The sequence below is a fragment of the Corticium candelabrum genome, chromosome 7, assembly GCF_963422355.1.
Source record: "Corticium candelabrum chromosome 7, ooCorCand1.1, whole genome shotgun sequence".
NCBI lineage: Eukaryota > Metazoa > Porifera > Homoscleromorpha > Homosclerophorida > Plakinidae > Corticium > Corticium candelabrum.
The window spans coordinates 3,265,277-3,284,022 of NC_085091.1; the positions used below are offsets into that span (position 1 = coordinate 3,265,277).

Below are 18,746 nucleotides of genomic sequence, written 5' to 3' on the forward strand. Positions count from 1 at the left end.
GCTAGTTTTGAAGAAAGTAAACATACAATAGTTTACGTCATGTGACGTCATCACTAGAGATGTTTCTATGGTAACTATGCTCACTTATGTGACTGCGTTCCACCACCCCTACACCCAGGGGACAGCTGTTAAAAATCGATCATTTTGAATAATTGTTTGTTTTCCTCGATAGCTGCCAAAAATTGACACTTCACGTTATGTGACGTCACTCTGTAATTATTGCTATGGCAACAAGATTGACTTAGGCGTAAGCAGCGTTTTAACTTATATAGCGTCTTGTACTGGCTGTTTTAGTGACAGCTAATGCTGTTCTTAGCTGCTAATACTAATTAGCTGATGTAATGAAAGTTAACAACTGCTAACATCGCCATGAAAACATTGCTCACTTACTTCTAGGCATGCGTTTTACTATGCGTTGCGCACCACTCCTAACTAGCCACTCCACGAGCGAATTGAAGGAACAGTAGTTTACACGTCTACACCGTTGGTTAGGCGCTTCTCCGTTAGCTTAACAATTGATTTACGTATGACACTTCATGTGACGTCATCGCTAGACACTAGTGACTGAAGAAAGCGCGCAAAGTACACAGTTCAAAGAAATTGAAGAAAACAAGTCACTTACGACGGTAAAAGGTTTATTAATTGTACGAAGCTGTTTCGAACAAAACTGATTTGCTGTCCATCGAGTGCATTCAGCAGTATGTAGCTAATCTACCCGTGCACCTGGCCGATGACATCTCGCCAGCCGCGGCCGATGTTTTGTGACTAAAATTGCATTGAAATATTTCGCTTGCCGACTGTCGCTCCATAGAGGACGTCTAAATCTAGCTGAGTGAAATATTGATCAAGCTAGACTCATGGTACTTCACACATTAATTATCTAGAGAGTGATCAGTTTTGAGGCAGCTTTCGACAGTTGTGAGCTGTATACGTGAGTGAGTATCGAGTTGTGTTGATCGCGGTTATCTAGAATAAGATTTCATTGCGATCGATGTTTGAAGTAATAGACACACCTAGAGATGCAACAGTCGTGTTCTGCTTTTTGCCGCTTTGACTATGTAAATGCTGCCCGAATCAATGCGTCTGCAAGTTACTACGGTATCTAGCAGCAGCTCTCTTTTCCTGATCTTTTGCTACATACCGCTAGTGTATTGAACAACGTATTCTAGACGTTGTTTTAAAATTTTACTCTGCAGCTGTATAGTACGTGCTCGCTCGCACAGGTGGGAATGCAATGAGCACCCATTATTATTTTTAGTATCGCAATGCTCTATGTCCGTACGAATTGGTAAGTAAAGGCGACCAAGCACAGACTCGAGACCTATGTGTAGCCGTTTCTGATTTTGCGCACACGGGGCAAAATCTATGGGGGGCCTGCTACTCCCATGCTTCCTACGCCTACTCACAAGCGATCAAATTGCTAGCTACACATGCACTAGCTACCGGTGCACTTTATAAATAGTTACATACAATGACGTCTAGACAAGCAATAGAGTGCACGAACTGACAATGATGTCATAGTGGAACTAGGATGCAGATGTTGCAATGCTCTACTCGAACTTCCAATTGAAACTGGAAAAGCAAAAGGGTATATAGACTGAGGGTTTACTTTCGTGGAGGGACTTCACTGCTTGCTATTTAAGAGACTTGACACACACACACACACACACACACACACACACACACACACACACACACACACACACACACACACACACACACACACACACACACACACACACACACACACACACACACACACACACACACACACACACACAGTACCGATTGCTTCACTTAAGATATAACATCAAATTTAATTAATTAAACACGATGCTACCTCTTGCAATCCAAAGAATTGAGACGGGACTTTCTCAACTGATGAAAAAATGACGCACGACCTTAGGCTCGGTGCTGTTTCGCAAGTTTGTGGGTTAGACCTCTAGCGTTGCATTATTTTGCAAGGGAAACTACTATTTTGGGGAATCTACGTTCAGCACAAACAATGACATCTTATATATCGACAACAAATTTCCGTTTCCCAACCAATTTGATTTATAGTATTACATTGCAACTAACATTTTAAGCTAAGCAGATTGACTAAGCGGAACTAGTTACTATTTTGGGAGACGAGAGGAAGTTTCAATTGCGGTCATACAGAATTCATGCAGCATGTGTAAGGAGCCTCGCCAGCCACTCTTTCTGCGCCGTCGCTGAGCTAACGCATGTGAATCACGACGAGCTTTTGCCGGAAGACTGGCATTCTTTACGGCTCTGTGTGTAGTGTGTTGCGCGTTCCGGAATGTTTACTGTTCTGTAGCAACTGTTGTTTGTTATGACATTATGTATACATATGGTGTAGTGGCACGTACGGGACTCAGACCTTGTCGTTCGATCACTAGAAGTGCTCGTACATTCTCGGATAACGTGTGCTGTGTTTTCATAGAGATCACGCAAGTTTAGCTGCATGCATGCATTCTTGGTAGCAGCAAGCACAGACGGATCGATTTGAGCTTCTCTAGTTGCCAGAAATATCGTATTCTGGGCAAACTACGTGCCTCTCGATTTATACCAACTATTTACCTCCAAACGAGACTGTCGTTGTTATGTGCCTCTCTCGTGCATTGCTCGGAAAGAGAAAAAGTCCACGCGCGTGCAATTGTAGTATTTCAAGGCCAACTGCACAGAACAGATGAAGAGGTTCACAGTTCACACCCACGCTCTGTAACCTTGTAATCCGTTTCCTGTGAACTTGGTTGAAAGTGTTATCAACCTACTTGTTGCTAGGAAATCGCTCGTTGTACGCCTTTCATACTAACTGTAATTGTATTGTTAAGCTTGTCTAATAGGCAGCGGAAGCTGCTGTATAGAGTTGTGAGATAGACATGCAACGGATGTGTACTGGAAGTAGTGCGGGCAACAGTTGAGTTGTGTCTCTTGACGACAAGAGTGATACAGCATTACTGAAAGACACCACACAAAGTTTTGCCAATGCTTTGATCTATTTCTCTGATTGCTACTAGTGAGTGCAATCAATTGCTTTACTAACAACTAGGAATATGTTTACAAGAAACATTGTTTCAGAAAGGACGTTGATGATACCTTCTTACAGAAGCTAATAAGTTAGCTGTAGACTGATTCAATACCACAACATATCAGAACTAAATACTCTCAGTCACAATCTATTTATATCAATCACTATTTACTCATTGATATATACACCAAGACTTTATGACCAAGCCACCTGACATCAACGTCACATTTCTAGTCTGATAACAGGTTGAGCTCTAAAGCCGTGTCTTCTAGCGTTTTGTATCCACTGTCTGCGCCATAGGCCACACACGCCGTGGTGATGCTGATATCGTTCCATCCCCATCTGAATTGACCATCACCGCATGGATACTTCCTGAGCACCTTAAGAGGGTAGGTGACCTCTTTGCAACCAAACGCAGCTCGGTTGTCAAGCAATGAAGAGCATCTAGCTTCGTAGAAGACATACGGGTAGGTATCAGTGTATTGCCTACATACGAGTTCATATGGGCAGACGAGAGATGACGGTGTCGGTGTTGGTATTGGATGAACAACTGGAAGCTCCAAATCATCACAGCGCGAAGCAATCAGATTAGCTCCTCTTTTGTAGACTTCAAACTGATCTAAAGCAGGATGACTTTCCCGATGGTCACTGAACTGGTCAACAGAGTTAGAGAAGTGTTCATGAACTGTGGTCATATTGTCAGCTATAGGATGGTTGCAAGTGGTTTCTCCTGGCACAGCCCCAATAGGCGCAGCCTCAGACTGTAGACAAGTAGAAGACATGAAACAGGCAGCAACAAAGAACCAAAGTATTCTCTCATCCACCATGGTCATCTCTCACAATCTCTGTGATCAAGCTTGAATGACTTTACATTCACAACGATGAGACTTATAACATGATTCGACTTGCTGACAAAGCTAAACAATCCCCAGTTGTTTGGCATTGATCATAGGTACATGTACCAGCCCCACCCTTTCATCAAAATATAGCTCCAATATTCCCACAAATAGAACTAGAGACGGAACCGGGCATACGTGAATACCAAACAGTTATTTCAACAATCACGAACAGGTGAACTCTTAGTTGACTTCTCTGTCCCATCCTTCCATGGGTCGGAAGTAAATTAATTAATTAATTACTTTGCCTTCACTGTTTAGACACCTCCTAATTTTGAGAGCGTTGCCAATCTGAAGTCTGAAGTCTCTTTCACTTGCCGGCATTTCTCAAGCATGATGTAATTCTGCTCGTTTCGAAACTAAGTTAGGTTGGGGTGCTCCCGCCTTGCGAAAACACTTACCTGTTTCCGGTCTCGTTGCAAAGAGTGTCGTCGATCTAGACGCTTTTGTCTGTTCGAAAACATAGATACAGAACAGTCGCCTTGATAATGCAAGATCTCTAACACATTTCTTCAACATCGTGTGACGTACCTACTTGCTGTCAACTCTGCAGCTCGTCACATTCACTAATTGCAGTGTAACGTACAGTCCATGACAACAATCACAAAAAACGGTAGATGGTCGGTATGAGCATCTTGGATATTTTCCCAAAGATTCGCAAGCTGAAAGTTACGATCAGAGTCGAGGACGGTTGTTCCCCTGTTCTTTTCCGTGTTTGATGTCCCGTATGCGGTATCGATTCCGCGGAATACGCGACTACCGGTGTTAGCTAACGTGGCTCTAAGCAGAGCCGTTGACGATCAGAATGGTTGGATGTTGAGAGCGTTTTTGGAGTCTAGAGTACTGTAGATTCTATCTGGACAGTGTCACACCCGCGGTAACCGCTGATATCAAGTGTCCTGACCTGATCGAGAGAGAATGGACCGCATGATGTACTAAACGCATAGTAGTCTACCGTAAGTATCTTGGAATCTGCGTATGATGAGTCGCTTACTGTTTGCCTATTTGGAATGGACTTATATCTAGAGGACTAAGTTTCATTGTCCGGAATTGCTACAACAGTCCACGGTAACTAGGTGGCTCAACGACAAGAAAATTTCTACCTAGATAGAAAACTTATAGTCATTTGGCTCTCTCATACTTCAGTAGTTACAGTATTGTACTAACCGCTAGATCACTGTTGCATGAATTTGACTGCAGAGCATGCACTGGTGCAGTGTCTTCATTGGAATGTACCAAGTGCATGCTTTGCATACATTCAAAGCGAAGTTGTACCAGGAGCTATTAATTATCTATTTGTGTAACACGACTAAGGGTCAACTTACTAAGCCACGTGCTAAAGTAATTGACGTTTGCTTAGCAAATTTTAGGGATCCACCAGTCTGGAATTTTTCTGTGTTTTTGATTCAGTTCTGTAGTTGTAGTCTCGGTAGATGCACTCCTTGCATCTAATACTATCATGCAGCAGGTCTGTGTTTAGAGTTGAATTCAATGAAACCATAAAGGCATTAATTAATTAAGCTGGCAAGGATGTTGGGGCTTATTAGAGATTCTGCAGTTGAAAGGTTAATACGGATGCTGGATACACTATGCCTAGATTATAATTTTTTATCTATAAAGGGCAAGAATGACTTCCACGTTTTTGAAAAACATAACACTTGATATATAAATGGACTACGTTATTGCAGATGTGCTAAATGCGTGTCTGGCATATACATTACATAAATATTTAGCTTTTTTAATTGATTCTGTTTAGAATGACGACGGTTTTATCAATATGTCCAGCTACTAATATTAGAAGTAAATGGGTAAGACAAGAGAGTTGTTAATTTCCTTGTCAGGTTATACTTGTGTGTGTGTGTGTGTGTGTGTGTGTGTGTGTGTGTGTGTGTGTGTGTGTGTGTGTGTGTGTGTGTGTATGTATGTATGTATGTATGTATGTATGTATGTATGTATGTATGTATGTAGATGTAGATGTATATATTACAATAGTTACAACTCTTTTTCTTATGCCAAGAGCTATTTTTATGTAATCAATTTTTAAGTCCAAAGTAACTGCATCTCTTCTAAACTTACAGATGTCAAAACTATACGACCAATAAATATATCTGGGTCCTAAGTTGACAAGATCATACAACTGTTGGTTGACGATCAAGGTAATCCCCTCAATGACGAACAATGAAATTATCTCTAGTACGTGCTCTACTATACCCCAGAATAATCATCGATACCAGATTAGAGAGACAGAATTAATTAGACAACACTGCTGCATGGGTTCTAAGCTAAAGTAAAGCACATGAAACACTAGTTCTGCAGATTAGATGTTCCTGACAATGGTGAACTACACTTTATGAAGCTGTTAATGGTTTGCATGTTGCAACAAATGATGCAACAAGTGATAATTAATTACGTATGGTACAGCCAAAAGCAAGGAACGGATGTGTTAACAGTGGCTTCTTCCCTAGACGGATGTGCCGTTTTGGGTTTTGGGAAGATGACAGTCTGGATTCGTGTGCTGCATGCAAGCAGCCACAAAGTACATTAGTTATCTGACCTCTTAGTGCTGTAATTGGTATAGCACGTGGAGTTTTTGTGTCACAAAACGCTCGGTCACAGACTGAAACAGACTCTGACACAACTAAAAATAGGTTTTTCAGTACTTCCCGGATATGAAACTTTTCATATTTGGATCTTGATGTTTTGCTATGTGCTTATAATTAGTGTCTCAGTAACACTCGTCAAGTTGTGCTGTGTCTGTGGAATCTGAACCATCACAAACTTTAGGTGCGTTACTCTTTGCATGAAGTGTCTGTCTTTACGAATACCTATGTTTTGCAATTGTGTGTGTGTGTGTGTGTGTGTGTGTGTGTGTGTGTGTGTGTGTGTGTGTGTGTGTGTGTGTGTTTGTGTGTGTGTGTGTGTGTGTGTGTGTGTGTGTTTGTGTGTGTGTGTGTGTGTGTGTGTGTGTGTGTGTGTGTGTGTGTGTGTGTGTGTGTGTGTGTGTGTGTGCTAACGTGTTTGCATGGCTACAAGCTGATCTACCAACAGTTATCTTCCGTGTGATTTGAGTGATCGTGCAGGTAGGATAATAATAGTGACTTTCTCTTTAGATTGAAATGCCCCGGTAGTCGTACACGAGAGGAAATTGCCAGAAGAGGTTGAAAGGCCTTCTCAGGTCAGAAACGAGTTTGAGCAACTAGTTGAGGTGTATATGGTAGGTCTGTGTGTGCACGCGTGCGTGTGCGTGTCTTGCTAACGTGTTTGCATTACTAAACAAAAAAGAGCTGATCTAATAACAGTTATCTTCTGTGTCCTTACCTTCCGTGTCCTTACCTTTCGCGTCCTTACCTTCCGTGTTGTTGTAATGACAGGGTAGATTGAGTAAATTACTAATAATACCGGCTTTGTCTTTATATTGATAAGCTACCGTAGTCGCGTTTCATATGCAGGAGAGGAAATTGCCAGAAAGGGCCTTGTCATGCCAGAAACGAGTTTGAGCAACTGGTCGAGGTGTACTGTGTGTGTGTGTGTGTGTGTGTGTGTGTGTGTGTGTGTGTGTGTGTGTGTGTGTGTGTGTGTGTGTGTCTGTGTCTGTGTCTGTGTCTGTGTCTGTGTCTGTGTCTGTGTCTGTGTCTGTGTCTGTGTCTGTGTCTGTGTCTGTGTCTGTGTGTGTGTGTGTGTGTGTGTGTGTGTGTGTGTGTGTGTGTGTGTGTCTGTGTGTCTGTGTCTGTGTCTCTGTGTGTGTCTGTGTCTGTGTCTGTGTGTGTGTGTGTGTGTGTGTGTGTGTGTGTGTGTGTGTGTGTGTGTGTGTGTGTGTGTGTCTGTGTGTGTCTGTGTGTCGTGCGTCTGTGTCTGTGTCTGTGTCTGTGTCTGTGTCTGTGTGTGTCTGTGTGTGTGTGCGTGTGCGTCTCTCTGTCTGTGTGTGTGTGTGTGTGTGTATGTGTGTGTGTGTGTGTGTGTGTGTGTGTGTGTGTGTGTGTGTGTGTGTGTGTGTGTGTGTGTGTGTGTGTGTGTGTGTGTGTAACTCAATCGGTCAGAGTTGCACATCCGGGACCTTTGGGTCATAGTTTCAAGTACGGAATGGGCACAGACTTTATTCCTTTGGGCAAGGAACTCACAAGCAATTGTCTCTCTCAACTCTGAGTATAGATGAGTACCTGCATGGTCACTGATTGGGGGTGGACATGACCGCTGGTATGGCAGTAACATTATGCAGCAGACAAGTACGTACCTGTGGTGGGTCTTGGTGTCCAGTCCCACAGCTGCGTCATAGTCACTGCTCCTGGATGACTCTGGTCAAGCTCCAGGTGGATTATCAGCGCTGGCTCTAAGCCTCCACGTAGCGCATGGAGGTCCTGTATCTGGAGGCAGGAGAGCCATCTTCATATCTGACCTCTATGGTCGACGTCAAACGACGTGAAGGGCTTAACACTTGTCCACAATTATTCATTGTGTGTGTGTGTGTGTGTGTGTGTGTGTGTGTGTGTGTGTGTGTGTGTGCGCGCGCGCGCGCGCGCGCGTGTATTTGTGTGTTTGTTTGTTTGTGTGTTTTGTGTGTGTGTGTGTGTGCCCGCGCGTGTCCAATGTGATAGTAAGTAGGCAATCCAACCTTGAATTATACGCCTCTAACGTATGCAAAAACACTGAATATTTTATTACTTTTATTACATCAATGATAGATAAATATATTGTTTGGTCTCTTCCACGATCTAAATATATGCTCATAAAGCTAGACAAAACGTAATACTAATTGCCTCATTGCCGTTACGTAACCCAAAGACTCTGCGTACAGGAGTTGTTCTTGCGTTTACCTTTTTCTCGTCGCACTGCCGCTTGCTCTCTCAGGAACATCTGAACTGTATAGAAAGCGAGGAGTGCATCCTACGGTCACTTTCTCATGTTTCCATTCGAGCCTTTCCGACGGTTCCTCACCGTCGCAAGACAAACGCTTGAGGACGTCAATCTCTCTTGTTTCGTTCAAACACTGGAATGTCATCTTACCGATGAAGCCGATTCGTTGACGGCAGGTGTAGTGAATGATGTAACTCGGAAAACGGTTTTCAGACTTGGTGCACACTCTGACGACGGGACAGAGTCGAGCATGTGCCTCCACCGGATTCACGTTACGGAACGGAGAGAGTGGGATGTCCCGGCACGTGTCACGGAGATATCGACGTGATCGGACAATTTCCGGTTTTTTCGTTTTGTTGTCTGTGAGCGTTTGATTAGTTGCGGTGTCATTCGAAGTGTTCACTTGGCTCGAGTCCTTTTCGAGCAACCGATGTTGTACCGATGCACACTCCGTTTCTCCTAGTCTGAGATACTGTGATGAGATGACCGCAGGCGCAGTAAGATAGCACGCCATTAGAAACATTGTCGTCAAGACGGACACTGCCATTCTTCACTGATTTGATTACTCAGTATGAGGAGTCACGTTGAAGTGAAGGTTTTGATCCCTACTGATGGTTTAAGTAACCTGTCGATTTGCGTTGCATATCATGATGTCACTGCATGCGCAGTCTCCAAGTTATGGACTCTTCTCTAGTTGTTTAGAAGACATTCCCCGTCTTCTCTTCTCGGTCTCTAGAAAAAAGTAAGGACTACCACAGAGCAACATTTTAATGTCACAACATATCGTTATGACCGTTTTGCGGTATAGTGACATCTCCCTTTACTAAGCTATAGTCCCTGCCCAACTGTTTAGTCTATTTTCAAAGGAAGCAGGTGCCATTGAAACGTATTTAAATGTTTGTCCATCATCCTTAGGTCTAATTTTAGTATATGCTTTGTTTGTCTTTTCGTCTGCGCGTACGCTTTGTGTCTCTCTAGAGTCGAACAGCTTGTATCTGGTTGGAGAGAAACAAGAGAAGTAGGATGTTGTTTGAGGAGACTGGTTGAGAACGTACATTCGATTAAAAGTTTTATGATGTATAGCACACCCGTCGTGTGTAGTCTTGAGAAACGCCAGCAGAACCCCGTCTGCCATACCTCCGAAAGTAGATGATCGCGATCTAATGTTATTCTTGCACATTTCGAAGTCGCTCTTTGAGCGTCTGAACATCTTACTAGTAATTGAAGCTGTGTTTACACCGTCGCTTCTACAGCTATGAGCCTTCAAAGTCCTGAACACCGGGCCACGTACAGTAGGAGGAGTATTTGTCGCGAAGAATTACGAATATACGCGCTATTTCTTTCTAGACGTGCTACTTCTAACATGTATTTAGAATCCTACATAGCGACTGTCGTTTCGCGTGACCGCAAAGTCCGTAGTCGCGAGTAGAGTTACGGTATACGGGACATAAAGTCTCTACTTGTTACGTAATGTTAGATTCCCGTATAACTATCGTAAAACCAAGAAAGCGATCGATTTTGTTGGGTCAGCAGTTGCAGGCAGGTGAGTTCTGTTGTTTATGTCCGACAGGTCCTAGTAATCGCAAACATGAATTACACTGTTCTGGTGAGAAAACTCTCTCAAGGAAGTTTCGCGCGTACGATTGGCTGTTTGTCTATTGTCTCTGGTTGCCACGTACGAGATAAAGGAAATAATGCTTCGTGATTGGGCCACACTAAGGAGGCGTGGCACATTCCTGTAGCGTGACAGACATAACCAGCCAGCCAGCCAGACACATAGTCCCCAGACCGGAAGTCGGTTTAGCCCTATACGTTTAGAGTACGCTACTCGCCAAGTCTCGTGACTTTTACAGAGTCCTTTTTCTTAAAGAATCATAGCTGAAATTAGGTGGTGCTGTATTTCCTTAGTCTGTCTACCGAGTGGGAAAGTGCAGCTGTCGGATGTGTGAACAGACACAAGAAACTGGAGATCTTTTAATTCTACAGAGATGAGACTGCGTATGCGAAATACTACCCGAGACATGCAAGAATTTTTGGGAACGTTTAGGCCACAGGTGCACTAGTTGGTCTTACGTTCTAATATGCACTGTTTTCTGTTCTTCTTGCTATTTTGCTTTGGACTTATGGACGAGTTACGATAGACCTAGATGGCACGACATAAAATGAAATTTTGGTCGTCCAGAGTTACCGTTTGGCTCGGAGAGGAGACATTGGAATAAAGAAACAACTAACTCAATCTGTCTTGATTCTGCTGTTGTCAGTCAAATTTAGCAAGCATCGAGCATCGCATTGAAACTTGATGTGGACCTGTGTTGCTTTTTTTCACGAGTTCGACAAGCAAACACCAGAGAGCTTCTGAGTTTCGTACAGGGGTGTCTTAGAGTTGTCTCCATGTCGCCAAAATTGGCGACAGACTTTCATTTTGGCGACAAAGACATGAATTTAGGCGACAGACGTCTAGAAATCTGACGTGATCGACTCAGGCTTTTCTAACTCACCTTCGGGTGGCAGGCACCTGTTGCCAGTAGACTCTTGACTCCAGTAGTAGCCTTGGCGTGGCTAGACTTGCTGAACGGTCTAGCCACGTCAGCAATAATTATCCAGTAGAGTACAGTACTCATTTGGCGCGGTGGACTTCTGGCGCGCGAGGTACCAATTGACAGACATGTTGCGCGCGCTACGCGAGACTATCACACGACCCATACAAAAGTACAAAAATTGAAATTTTAGTGCTACTTTATGATGGCTCATATTAGGGTTAAAATAGGTTCAAACTTGATTGAAACGTACAGGCGGCTTATTTCAGGTAAAGTTGAGAATTGATGAACATTTCACGAAGACATCACGTTATAATTCGTGATTTAATTTTTGGTATACTGGGCTGTGTGCATAGCCAAGCCTTGAAAGATTTTGGACTTGTATCTCTCACTCAAACGCAATGAGACATAGTGAGACGTGTTGAAACTCGTGTTACAGTTTCGAGACATATGAAAACATCCTATGTTATTCTTACCTGTCGACGTCCTTGATAGAAACGATACAAGAGACACGTGCACAAATTTAGTGATATATAGTATTCATGGCGCTACGTTGATTGCTAATACAGTGACAATAGTCTGGATAATGACAGAGAGGGTAATACTTGTGATCTATGCGGCAGCATTCTAGCTAAATGTGATGGAAATAGCTACGAAAAGCAAACTATAATAATTGTCATGTAAAGTTGGCAACTGCATCTATCTAAAAATGCCTGCGAATGGTTTCGGGGCTAACCACCCCTTCCACTTTGACGTTGTCAATCGTGAAGTACGTTCCATCGTAAGACCCTCCACTCGTACCCGCCTGCGTATCAAACTCGACACTATAGATCAATTTCCCATTCGTCATGGTCGTATCGATAACGAACGGTACACGAGAACTTGCCGCCGTCTTTCCGATCTGAGAACCGTCTTCGTCAAAGGCGAAAACGCTCTTAGTCGTCGAGTCGTCATCAGTGCACTCCAGTGATACACGTTGTACACCGTGGCTGAAACGAGCTACGATGCCACTGGTGTGATAATTGTTGCCTCCTTTATACGAATTATATGCGCCTAACACAAGGTCATCACTCCCGTATTTGTCATTTCCGTAGTTCTGGTTCGAAATGTGTGTGCCAGCAGCGTTTCCTCCGGTCGTCCCGGCTGAATCGTCGTCCGTGAAGAGAATTTGAAATCCGTCAGCTCCAATAAAGATGAGATCTCCCTGAGAGCGTCCCATGTGATCAACTCCACTGTTGAAATCGAGTAAGATAAGTTGTCGGTGATCGGTGAGAATAAAATCGGATCTCAGAGCGACTCTTCTGCGTCGGACTTGCGTGCCGGCGCATGGAACCGGTCCGTCGACATAGAAGTTGTCGATGGTAAAGACCGTGCCGTCGTTGGATCCGCCCGCCGTTCCCGCCAACGTATCGAATTCGACGGAGTAAATGAGTTTTCCTGCAGTCTGACTAGTGTCGATGCTGAACGGAATCTGCGATCCTGCCGCAGTCTTTCCAATCTGATTGCCTGCCTCGTCGAACGCAAAAAGCGTCTTCTTTGTTAGGTCGTCGTCGGTGCAGAGCAGACCGACCTTGGTCACACCGTGACTAAACCTGGCGACTACACCGGAACTGTGATAGTTAACGTTGGAGCTCGGTCGGCTGTTGTACGTTCCGAGGACGAAATCGGACGTGCTCCCGACTTTGTTGTTTCCGTAGTTTTGATTCGTAATGTGAACGCCATCAGCGTTTCCGCCGCTGCTGCCGGAGGAGTCGTCGTCGGTGAATACCACGCGGAAGTCGGCTTCGCCCTTGAATACGAGGTCCCCTTGCTCACGACCAAAACTGTCCTTCTTGTTGTTGAAGGAAAGATAGATCAGTTGACGTGGCATCGATCCGACGAGGCTGAACAAGCCGTTAACGAGCGACTTGCGGGCTGTTGCTTGCGATACCGTTCCGTAGACTTCGATGTCGTCTAGAGTAAAATATGTTCCGTCCAAGGAGCCTCCTTTCTGTCCGGCAAGTGTGTCGAACTCGACGGCGTACATTAGTTGACCGTTTGTCATGGAAGTGGTGATAGAGAATGGTTGTTGTGAGCCACTAGCTGTCTTACCAATTTCCTTTCCGTTTTCATCAAACGCATAAAGGGTTTTTGTCGTGGAGTCGTCGTCGGTGCAGACTAGGCTGACGTTATTTACTCCATGACTAAACGAAACCACAATCCCACTGCTGTGGTAGTTTGTCATTCCTCTGGCCGCCCAATTGTTGTTCGCTCCCACGACCATGTCGGCTGTGTTGGCCTTATCGTTGCCATACTTTTTGTTTGTGATGTGGACGCCGTCAGCTTGCCCTCCGTATGTGCCGTCCGAGTCGTCGTCGGTGAGAATCAACTGGAATCCGTTGTATCCTTGAAAGTACAGATCCCCGGATGACTTCCCAATGGAATCGACGCCGCAGTTGAAATTCAACTTGATTAGTTGAGTTTGGGTTGAAGGCGATGAAGAGGCTTTGTTTGAATTTGTAGAAAATTTAGAGAAAGCTAGGAATTCTACATCGCGTTTTATATTTTGCACACCTAGAGATCCCCGCCCTGTCACCTTTGAAACAGAGAACGGAACTCCTTTGGGTGCACCTCCTTTCTGTCCAGCCGTCGTGTCAAGCTCAAACCCGTAGATCAGTCGACTGTTCGTATCTACCCTCTTGATCACAAATTCCAGATCACTGTTTGGCTGTTTTGCAACGATCATCTGTCCTTCCAGATCGTAGACAAACAGCTTTTGTCCGGAGACGGACGAGTTGGCTTGAACTGTAATTTCCATCAGGCCGTAGTTAAAATACGCTACTATTCCTCGGTCACTCGAGTCAATACGATAACGCGCACGATCTTGTGTCACTTGAACACCGTTCGAGTTACCCGTAAAGGCACCGTCGTCGGTGACGAGCATGTGAAAGCCGTCTGAGCCACTGAAGAGTAGATTACCGTTGCTTTGATTTAATTTGTCTCTGCCGCGTGTTAAGTCCAGATCTACTATTTGAAGTTGCTGTGGGTTGAGAAGTTGTGAAAGTATTTCTATCGCAAGGTCACTTGCTTTGGTTTCCTCTGATATGACCCCCTTCACTTGAAAATTGTCGAGGGTAAAGTAAGTACCGTCAGAGGCCCCACCCTTGGTCCCAGCTTGAGTGTCAAATTCTGTTTGATAGATCAGTTGACCGTTTGTCTGCGTCACGTTTATATTGAAACGTGTCTGGGACGATGCCGGAGACCTGCCAATTAGCTTTCTATTTTGATCGAAGGCGTATAGTCTTTTCAACGTGCCGTCGTCGTCTGTACAATCTAATGTAATACTAGTTATTCCGTGACTAAACTTAGCCACAATGCCACTGCTGTGATAATTTACTCCAGGTGATACCCATCGATTTGCAGCACCTAAGACGAAGTCCTTAGTGCCTGCTTTTCTGTTCCCATATTTCGCGTTAGTGATGTGGACACCCTGAGCCGAACTTCCGTCAGCTCCAATAGAGCGGTCATCTGTGAACAGTACCTGAAACCCTTTGGAACCTAAAGGACAGCGACAGGTAATGATTATACGGGTTTTGTAGATAAAGATACTGCATAAATGATGAAAACATTTAGTGTAACGGGAATGTGCTAGTGGTTAATTATGCAGATGTTGTGAGATAGATAGAGAAGACTAAAGGAGAGAAATGAATAGGAAGGGATGGAGGGAGAGAGAGAGAAGTGAGGAAGAAAGGGAGATACACAGGAAGAAGGAGGGAGAGACGAAGGGAGGGAGAGAGGGAAGAGGAAGGGTGAGAGGGAGGAGAAGAGGGGAGGAGGGAGAGAGGGAAGAGGAAGGGCGAGAGGGAGGAGAAGAGGGGAGGAGGGAGAGAGTTAAGAAGGGAGGGATGGAGGAAAAGAGGGAGGTACGAAGGGGAGGGAGGGAGGGAGGGAAGGAAGGAGGCGGAAAGCAGGGACTGACGGACGGAAGAAAGGAGGGATGGAGAAAAGACTAATGGAGAGAAAATAGAAGAAGGAATGGAGGGAGAGGGAGGGAGAGATGGGCGAGATCGAGGGAGGCATGGAGGAGGGAGCAAGACAAGGAGGAAAGGGTGACGGACGAACAAACTTGAAAACACAAAGACAACAGACTTATAGACTGACAGACAGACGCGGAGAACCATGTTTAAGAATGGCGTAGAATATCTGAAGCTATTAGACAGAGAAAACATTTTGTTGAAAGAGGGACTGTCACAAATAGAATGAGTATTCGATCAGTAATGTTTTCATCCAACTACCTGTAAAGAGCAGATTGCTTTGCGTTTGTCCCAAACTGTCGTAGCCGCTGTTGAAGTCCAGATCGACGAGCAACGTAGGCTGCGGGGGAGACAACATCTTCATAAGCTGAGAAGAAAGATTTGCGACCGCAGACTCCAGCTGTGCCAAACGTGAAGGCGCTACACCCGAGTCACCTTTCTCTCCCTGAACATCGCAATACGTAAATACACTGTGACTCTTATTCTACTCCCCCGTTACAATGAAAGGCGTTACCTTTAGTTCGGTCCAAGCTTGCAGCGGCGGACTTCCTTGTAATCGCAAACCTCCAGTGTATCTGCCATTACCATGTTTAACGCCGGCTTTGATGGTGATATTTCCACGAGAGCTAATGTAGAGCTCTCCGTTTGGACCAGCTTCAATGATGGGGTAATCGCTCTCGTCTAGAGTCTTATGATGTGCAGGGACAATCAACCTGTAATACACAGAGAAAAGAGAGACGTGATAGCACCATTTCGATTCTAGATTTCATAATGATATACAGTGGGGATACAAGAACTTACCAACAAAACAGAAGAGATAGAAGTAACGCCATTTTGTCTTGCTGCTGTACACGTACGTCCTCTGGAGTATTCGTTGATGCAAACTACTGAAAGCTAGTCAACGCCTAGAGAATCACGAATGTCTTACATGTCTTACTCAGCTCTCTTTAGCCTAGTTACTTCGTGCAAGTGCGAGTCCGTTCGAGCTGACCTCTTGTGGTATAGATCCCGTATCTGAAAGATCGGCATCCAACTATACATAATTATTTAGAATAATTCATACACAAAATTTTATTGATCTTTCCATTAGGTAAACGAACATATACGTAGATATATTAAAAGTCTGAGGACGAGGCGGATCTTAGTTTGGGACTACGAACAAGAACTCAAACCAAATTTGCTAAGTAAGAAGAGCACAATGCAGTCCGACATGCAGCCACATTGTGGCGTGTTTGCGTGCACATCGACTCACTGCATCGTTACTAAAAAATTAATTGGTACGTCTTGAATATTCTAGTTGTGGACAGGGTTTATAATTATCAATATAGTATACATGCATGCTAGACACGTAACGAAAAAACCTTGGTAGTAACTAGACTATTAGCTAGAGGACATGGTAATTGCCTACTGCAGAAATGCATGGTAATAGTCTAAAGTTTCGCTAACTTTTTACACACATCAGCGAGCGGGATCTCGTCCTCTTTAGCAAACTTGGTGCGAGGAGACTACCCGTGACTGTCACGGCAACCACACTAATCGACCACGCCTTAATCATAAAAAGTTGCATCACGTGATCAACAAGATTAGTCGCGCGCTAACAGCTACGTCTTGGAACTCCGAAGCACTCCCAGTCACGTTGTTACGCCGTTGCTCTTTGAATTCGAATTGCCTCGGTTGGCTATGTTGTTTGGCGTCATATCCGTAATATTTCTGGGGGCAGGCCTTACTGTCAACTTTCTAGAATTGCTCGCGTTCATTCTAATTCGTCCGTTCTCTCTCTCCCTTTTTCGCAGAGTGAACGCTTTCCTATGCTATCTCTTTTGGTCCAGTAAGTTGCACACTAGAGGCCACTTTGTCTCGACACTTTGCTCTATCGCGCTCGTTTGTGCTTGCAGTATTCACGTGGGTTTTGGACTACTGGGGTAGTCAAGAAATGAGGATTTTTAGCGACGAAGATCTGAGCTACGAGGAGCTTTCTCGTTTCAATAAAGTCGCCATTCTCAATCATCGGGGAGACATAGACTGGATGCTAGGAATCGCACTCTGTGATCGCCTGGGAATTCTACAGGTATGCAACTGTATGAAAGCATGCAAAATGGCCATTGTATGTTGCCATGGAAGCGGAAGCCTGAGTTTTTCATGTTGAAAATATTATTGCAATGTATGTAAAAGTATTTTGTTTATTATGTTTAGCGTAAATTTAATTAACACTTGTTGTGCAAATATTTATGCAAATAGACTGTTTTTGATAGAGTGTGAAATGTGTGACCAAAGATTTTGCAAAGTACCTGCCAACAATGGGATGGAACTTTTGGTTTTCTGAATTTGCATTTTTGAAGCGGAAATTTGAAGCTGATCACAGTCGTTTAGCTGAAGCTGCCAGATGTTGGAATTCGTACGACTTTCCGTGGACTGTAAGTCCAGTCGATCTACTTAGCAAATAGACTACAAATCTTCTATTTTTTGTAGCTCTGTTTCTACCCTGAGGGTACTCGCTTTACTGAGGAAAAACACCAGAAAAGTTGTGAGTATGCTCGGAAAAAGGGTTTGCCAGAACTAAAGCATCACTTGTTGCCACGCACCAAAGGATTTAATATTCTTATACGGGAATTTAAAGATCATGGTAAATCATATGTACTGGATGTGTGTCAATATTTTGATAGTGTAGCATCAATTTCTGCATGAGAGACTGGAAAGAGTTGGAATTCAAAGTGAAGCATCTGAACTTCTGTTTAGTAGGTAGTCCCACATGATATAATGAAACTGAAGTGATAAAATTGAGTTATGGGTAATAATTATTATCAGCTAGTTGACCATTTGACATGAAACACTTAATGTTTTGTTTCATTAATTATGGGCGAGTCTATAGCCGTGCTGTGAGGTGAAGTTCTTTGAAGACTACTTTGAATGTAGAATGCAATGACTGATACTTGAGGTAATTTACACAAACAGGTGCTTTGTGTTTTGTGTGCTCCTAGAAGTGTTTATAGTTAGTTATAGATACAATAACATCTATGTATGCTAGGCAAGTACTTGACTGCAAAATGTACCTATAACTTTTTTAATCATCCAAGCACAACACAGGAATATCTGTTGTGTATCTTTGCCAGGCTTCTATATTAGAGTTGTTTTTGCTGTTAATAATTTGACGTCTTAGATTTCTGACTAACAGGTTAATAGCTTTTACTAAAACTGAGGTAGTGCCTTGTTATCTTGGTTTTTACCACAGATGTGGAATAGGAATAGGGTAAATGAATGTGTGTGGGGTGTCCGTGTGTCCATGTGTCTGTGTGTTGTACGCAAGCATCCACAAGTCTTACACTGTTGGTGCAGTCATTTACAATTGACTGTAATCAGAAGATGTGCACCAAAGATTTTGTAGATTTTAAAGTTTTGATGCACCAACAAGTCAATG

General features: G+C 43.8%; 3 protein-coding genes across 6 annotated transcripts in view; 1 reads left to right on the forward strand and 2 right to left on the reverse strand.

The window, feature by feature from the left end:
- Nucleotides 1-2,994: 2,994 nt before the first annotated feature.
- On the reverse strand, nucleotides 2,995-4,385 carry LOC134182664 (uncharacterized). Its single transcript, XM_062650098.1, has 2 exons — nucleotides 4,332-4,385; nucleotides 2,995-4,274 (listed from the first exon to the last, which is right to left on the reverse strand). The coding sequence occupies exon 2, from the start codon at nucleotides 3,865-3,867 to the stop codon at nucleotides 3,265-3,267; it is 603 nt and encodes a 200-aa protein (XP_062506082.1). The 5' UTR covers nucleotides 3,868-4,274; nucleotides 4,332-4,385; the 3' UTR covers nucleotides 2,995-3,264.
- A 7,455-nt stretch (nucleotides 4,386-11,840) lies between these two features.
- On the reverse strand, nucleotides 11,841-16,323 carry LOC134182583 (uncharacterized). 3 transcript variants are annotated; one of them, XM_062650009.1, is made up of 5 exons: nucleotides 16,269-16,323; nucleotides 16,133-16,215; nucleotides 15,846-16,044; nucleotides 15,593-15,776; nucleotides 11,841-14,855 (listed from the first exon to the last, which is right to left on the reverse strand). In XM_062650009.1, exons 2-5 carry the CDS (start codon nucleotides 16,162-16,164, stop codon nucleotides 12,022-12,024), a joined length of 3,249 nt encoding a protein of 1,082 aa, XP_062505993.1. In that variant the 5' UTR covers nucleotides 16,165-16,215; nucleotides 16,269-16,323; the 3' UTR covers nucleotides 11,841-12,021. The 3 variants fall into 3 exon arrangements, with proteins under 3 accessions (XP_062505993.1, XP_062505994.1, XP_062505992.1); XM_062650010.1 differs by having other exon boundaries at nucleotides 16,133-16,236; nucleotides 16,292-16,311; XM_062650008.1 differs by having other exon boundaries at nucleotides 16,133-16,316.
- Nucleotides 16,324-16,927: 604 nt separating this feature from the next.
- The window catches only part of LOC134182497 (1-acyl-sn-glycerol-3-phosphate acyltransferase delta-like), a 2,739-nt gene continuing 920 nt past the window's right edge, over nucleotides 16,928-18,746 (forward strand). Inside the window, exons 1-4 of one of the 2 annotated variants that reach the window (XM_062649900.1) lie at nucleotides 16,928-17,159; nucleotides 17,227-17,399; nucleotides 17,584-17,745; nucleotides 17,801-17,954. In XM_062649900.1, coding sequence (XP_062505884.1) covers nucleotides 17,012-17,159; nucleotides 17,227-17,399; nucleotides 17,584-17,745; nucleotides 17,801-17,954 — 637 coding nt within the window. In that variant the 5' untranslated portion in view covers nucleotides 16,928-17,011. The remainder of the gene's footprint in view (nucleotides 17,160-17,226; nucleotides 17,400-17,583; nucleotides 17,746-17,800; nucleotides 17,955-18,746) is intronic. The other variant, XM_062649899.1, reaches the window with a different exon arrangement.

Coding starts and splice junctions, on each gene's coding strand:
- LOC134182664 (XM_062650098.1), bottom strand. CDS start 3,867: ATGACCATGGTGGATGAGAGAATACTTTGGTTCTTTGTTGCTGCCTGT.
- LOC134182583 (XM_062650009.1), bottom strand. CDS start 16,164: ATGGCGTTACTTCTATCTCTTCTGTTTTGTTG. Junction 16,045..16,132: donor CTATCTCTTCTGTTTTGTTG/GTAAGTTCTTGT, acceptor TGTGTATTACAG/GTTGATTGTCCCTGCACATC. Junction 14,856..15,592: donor AAGCAATCTGCTCTTTACAG/GTAGTTGGATGA, acceptor GCTGTCCTTTAG/GTTCCAAAGGGTTTCAGGTA.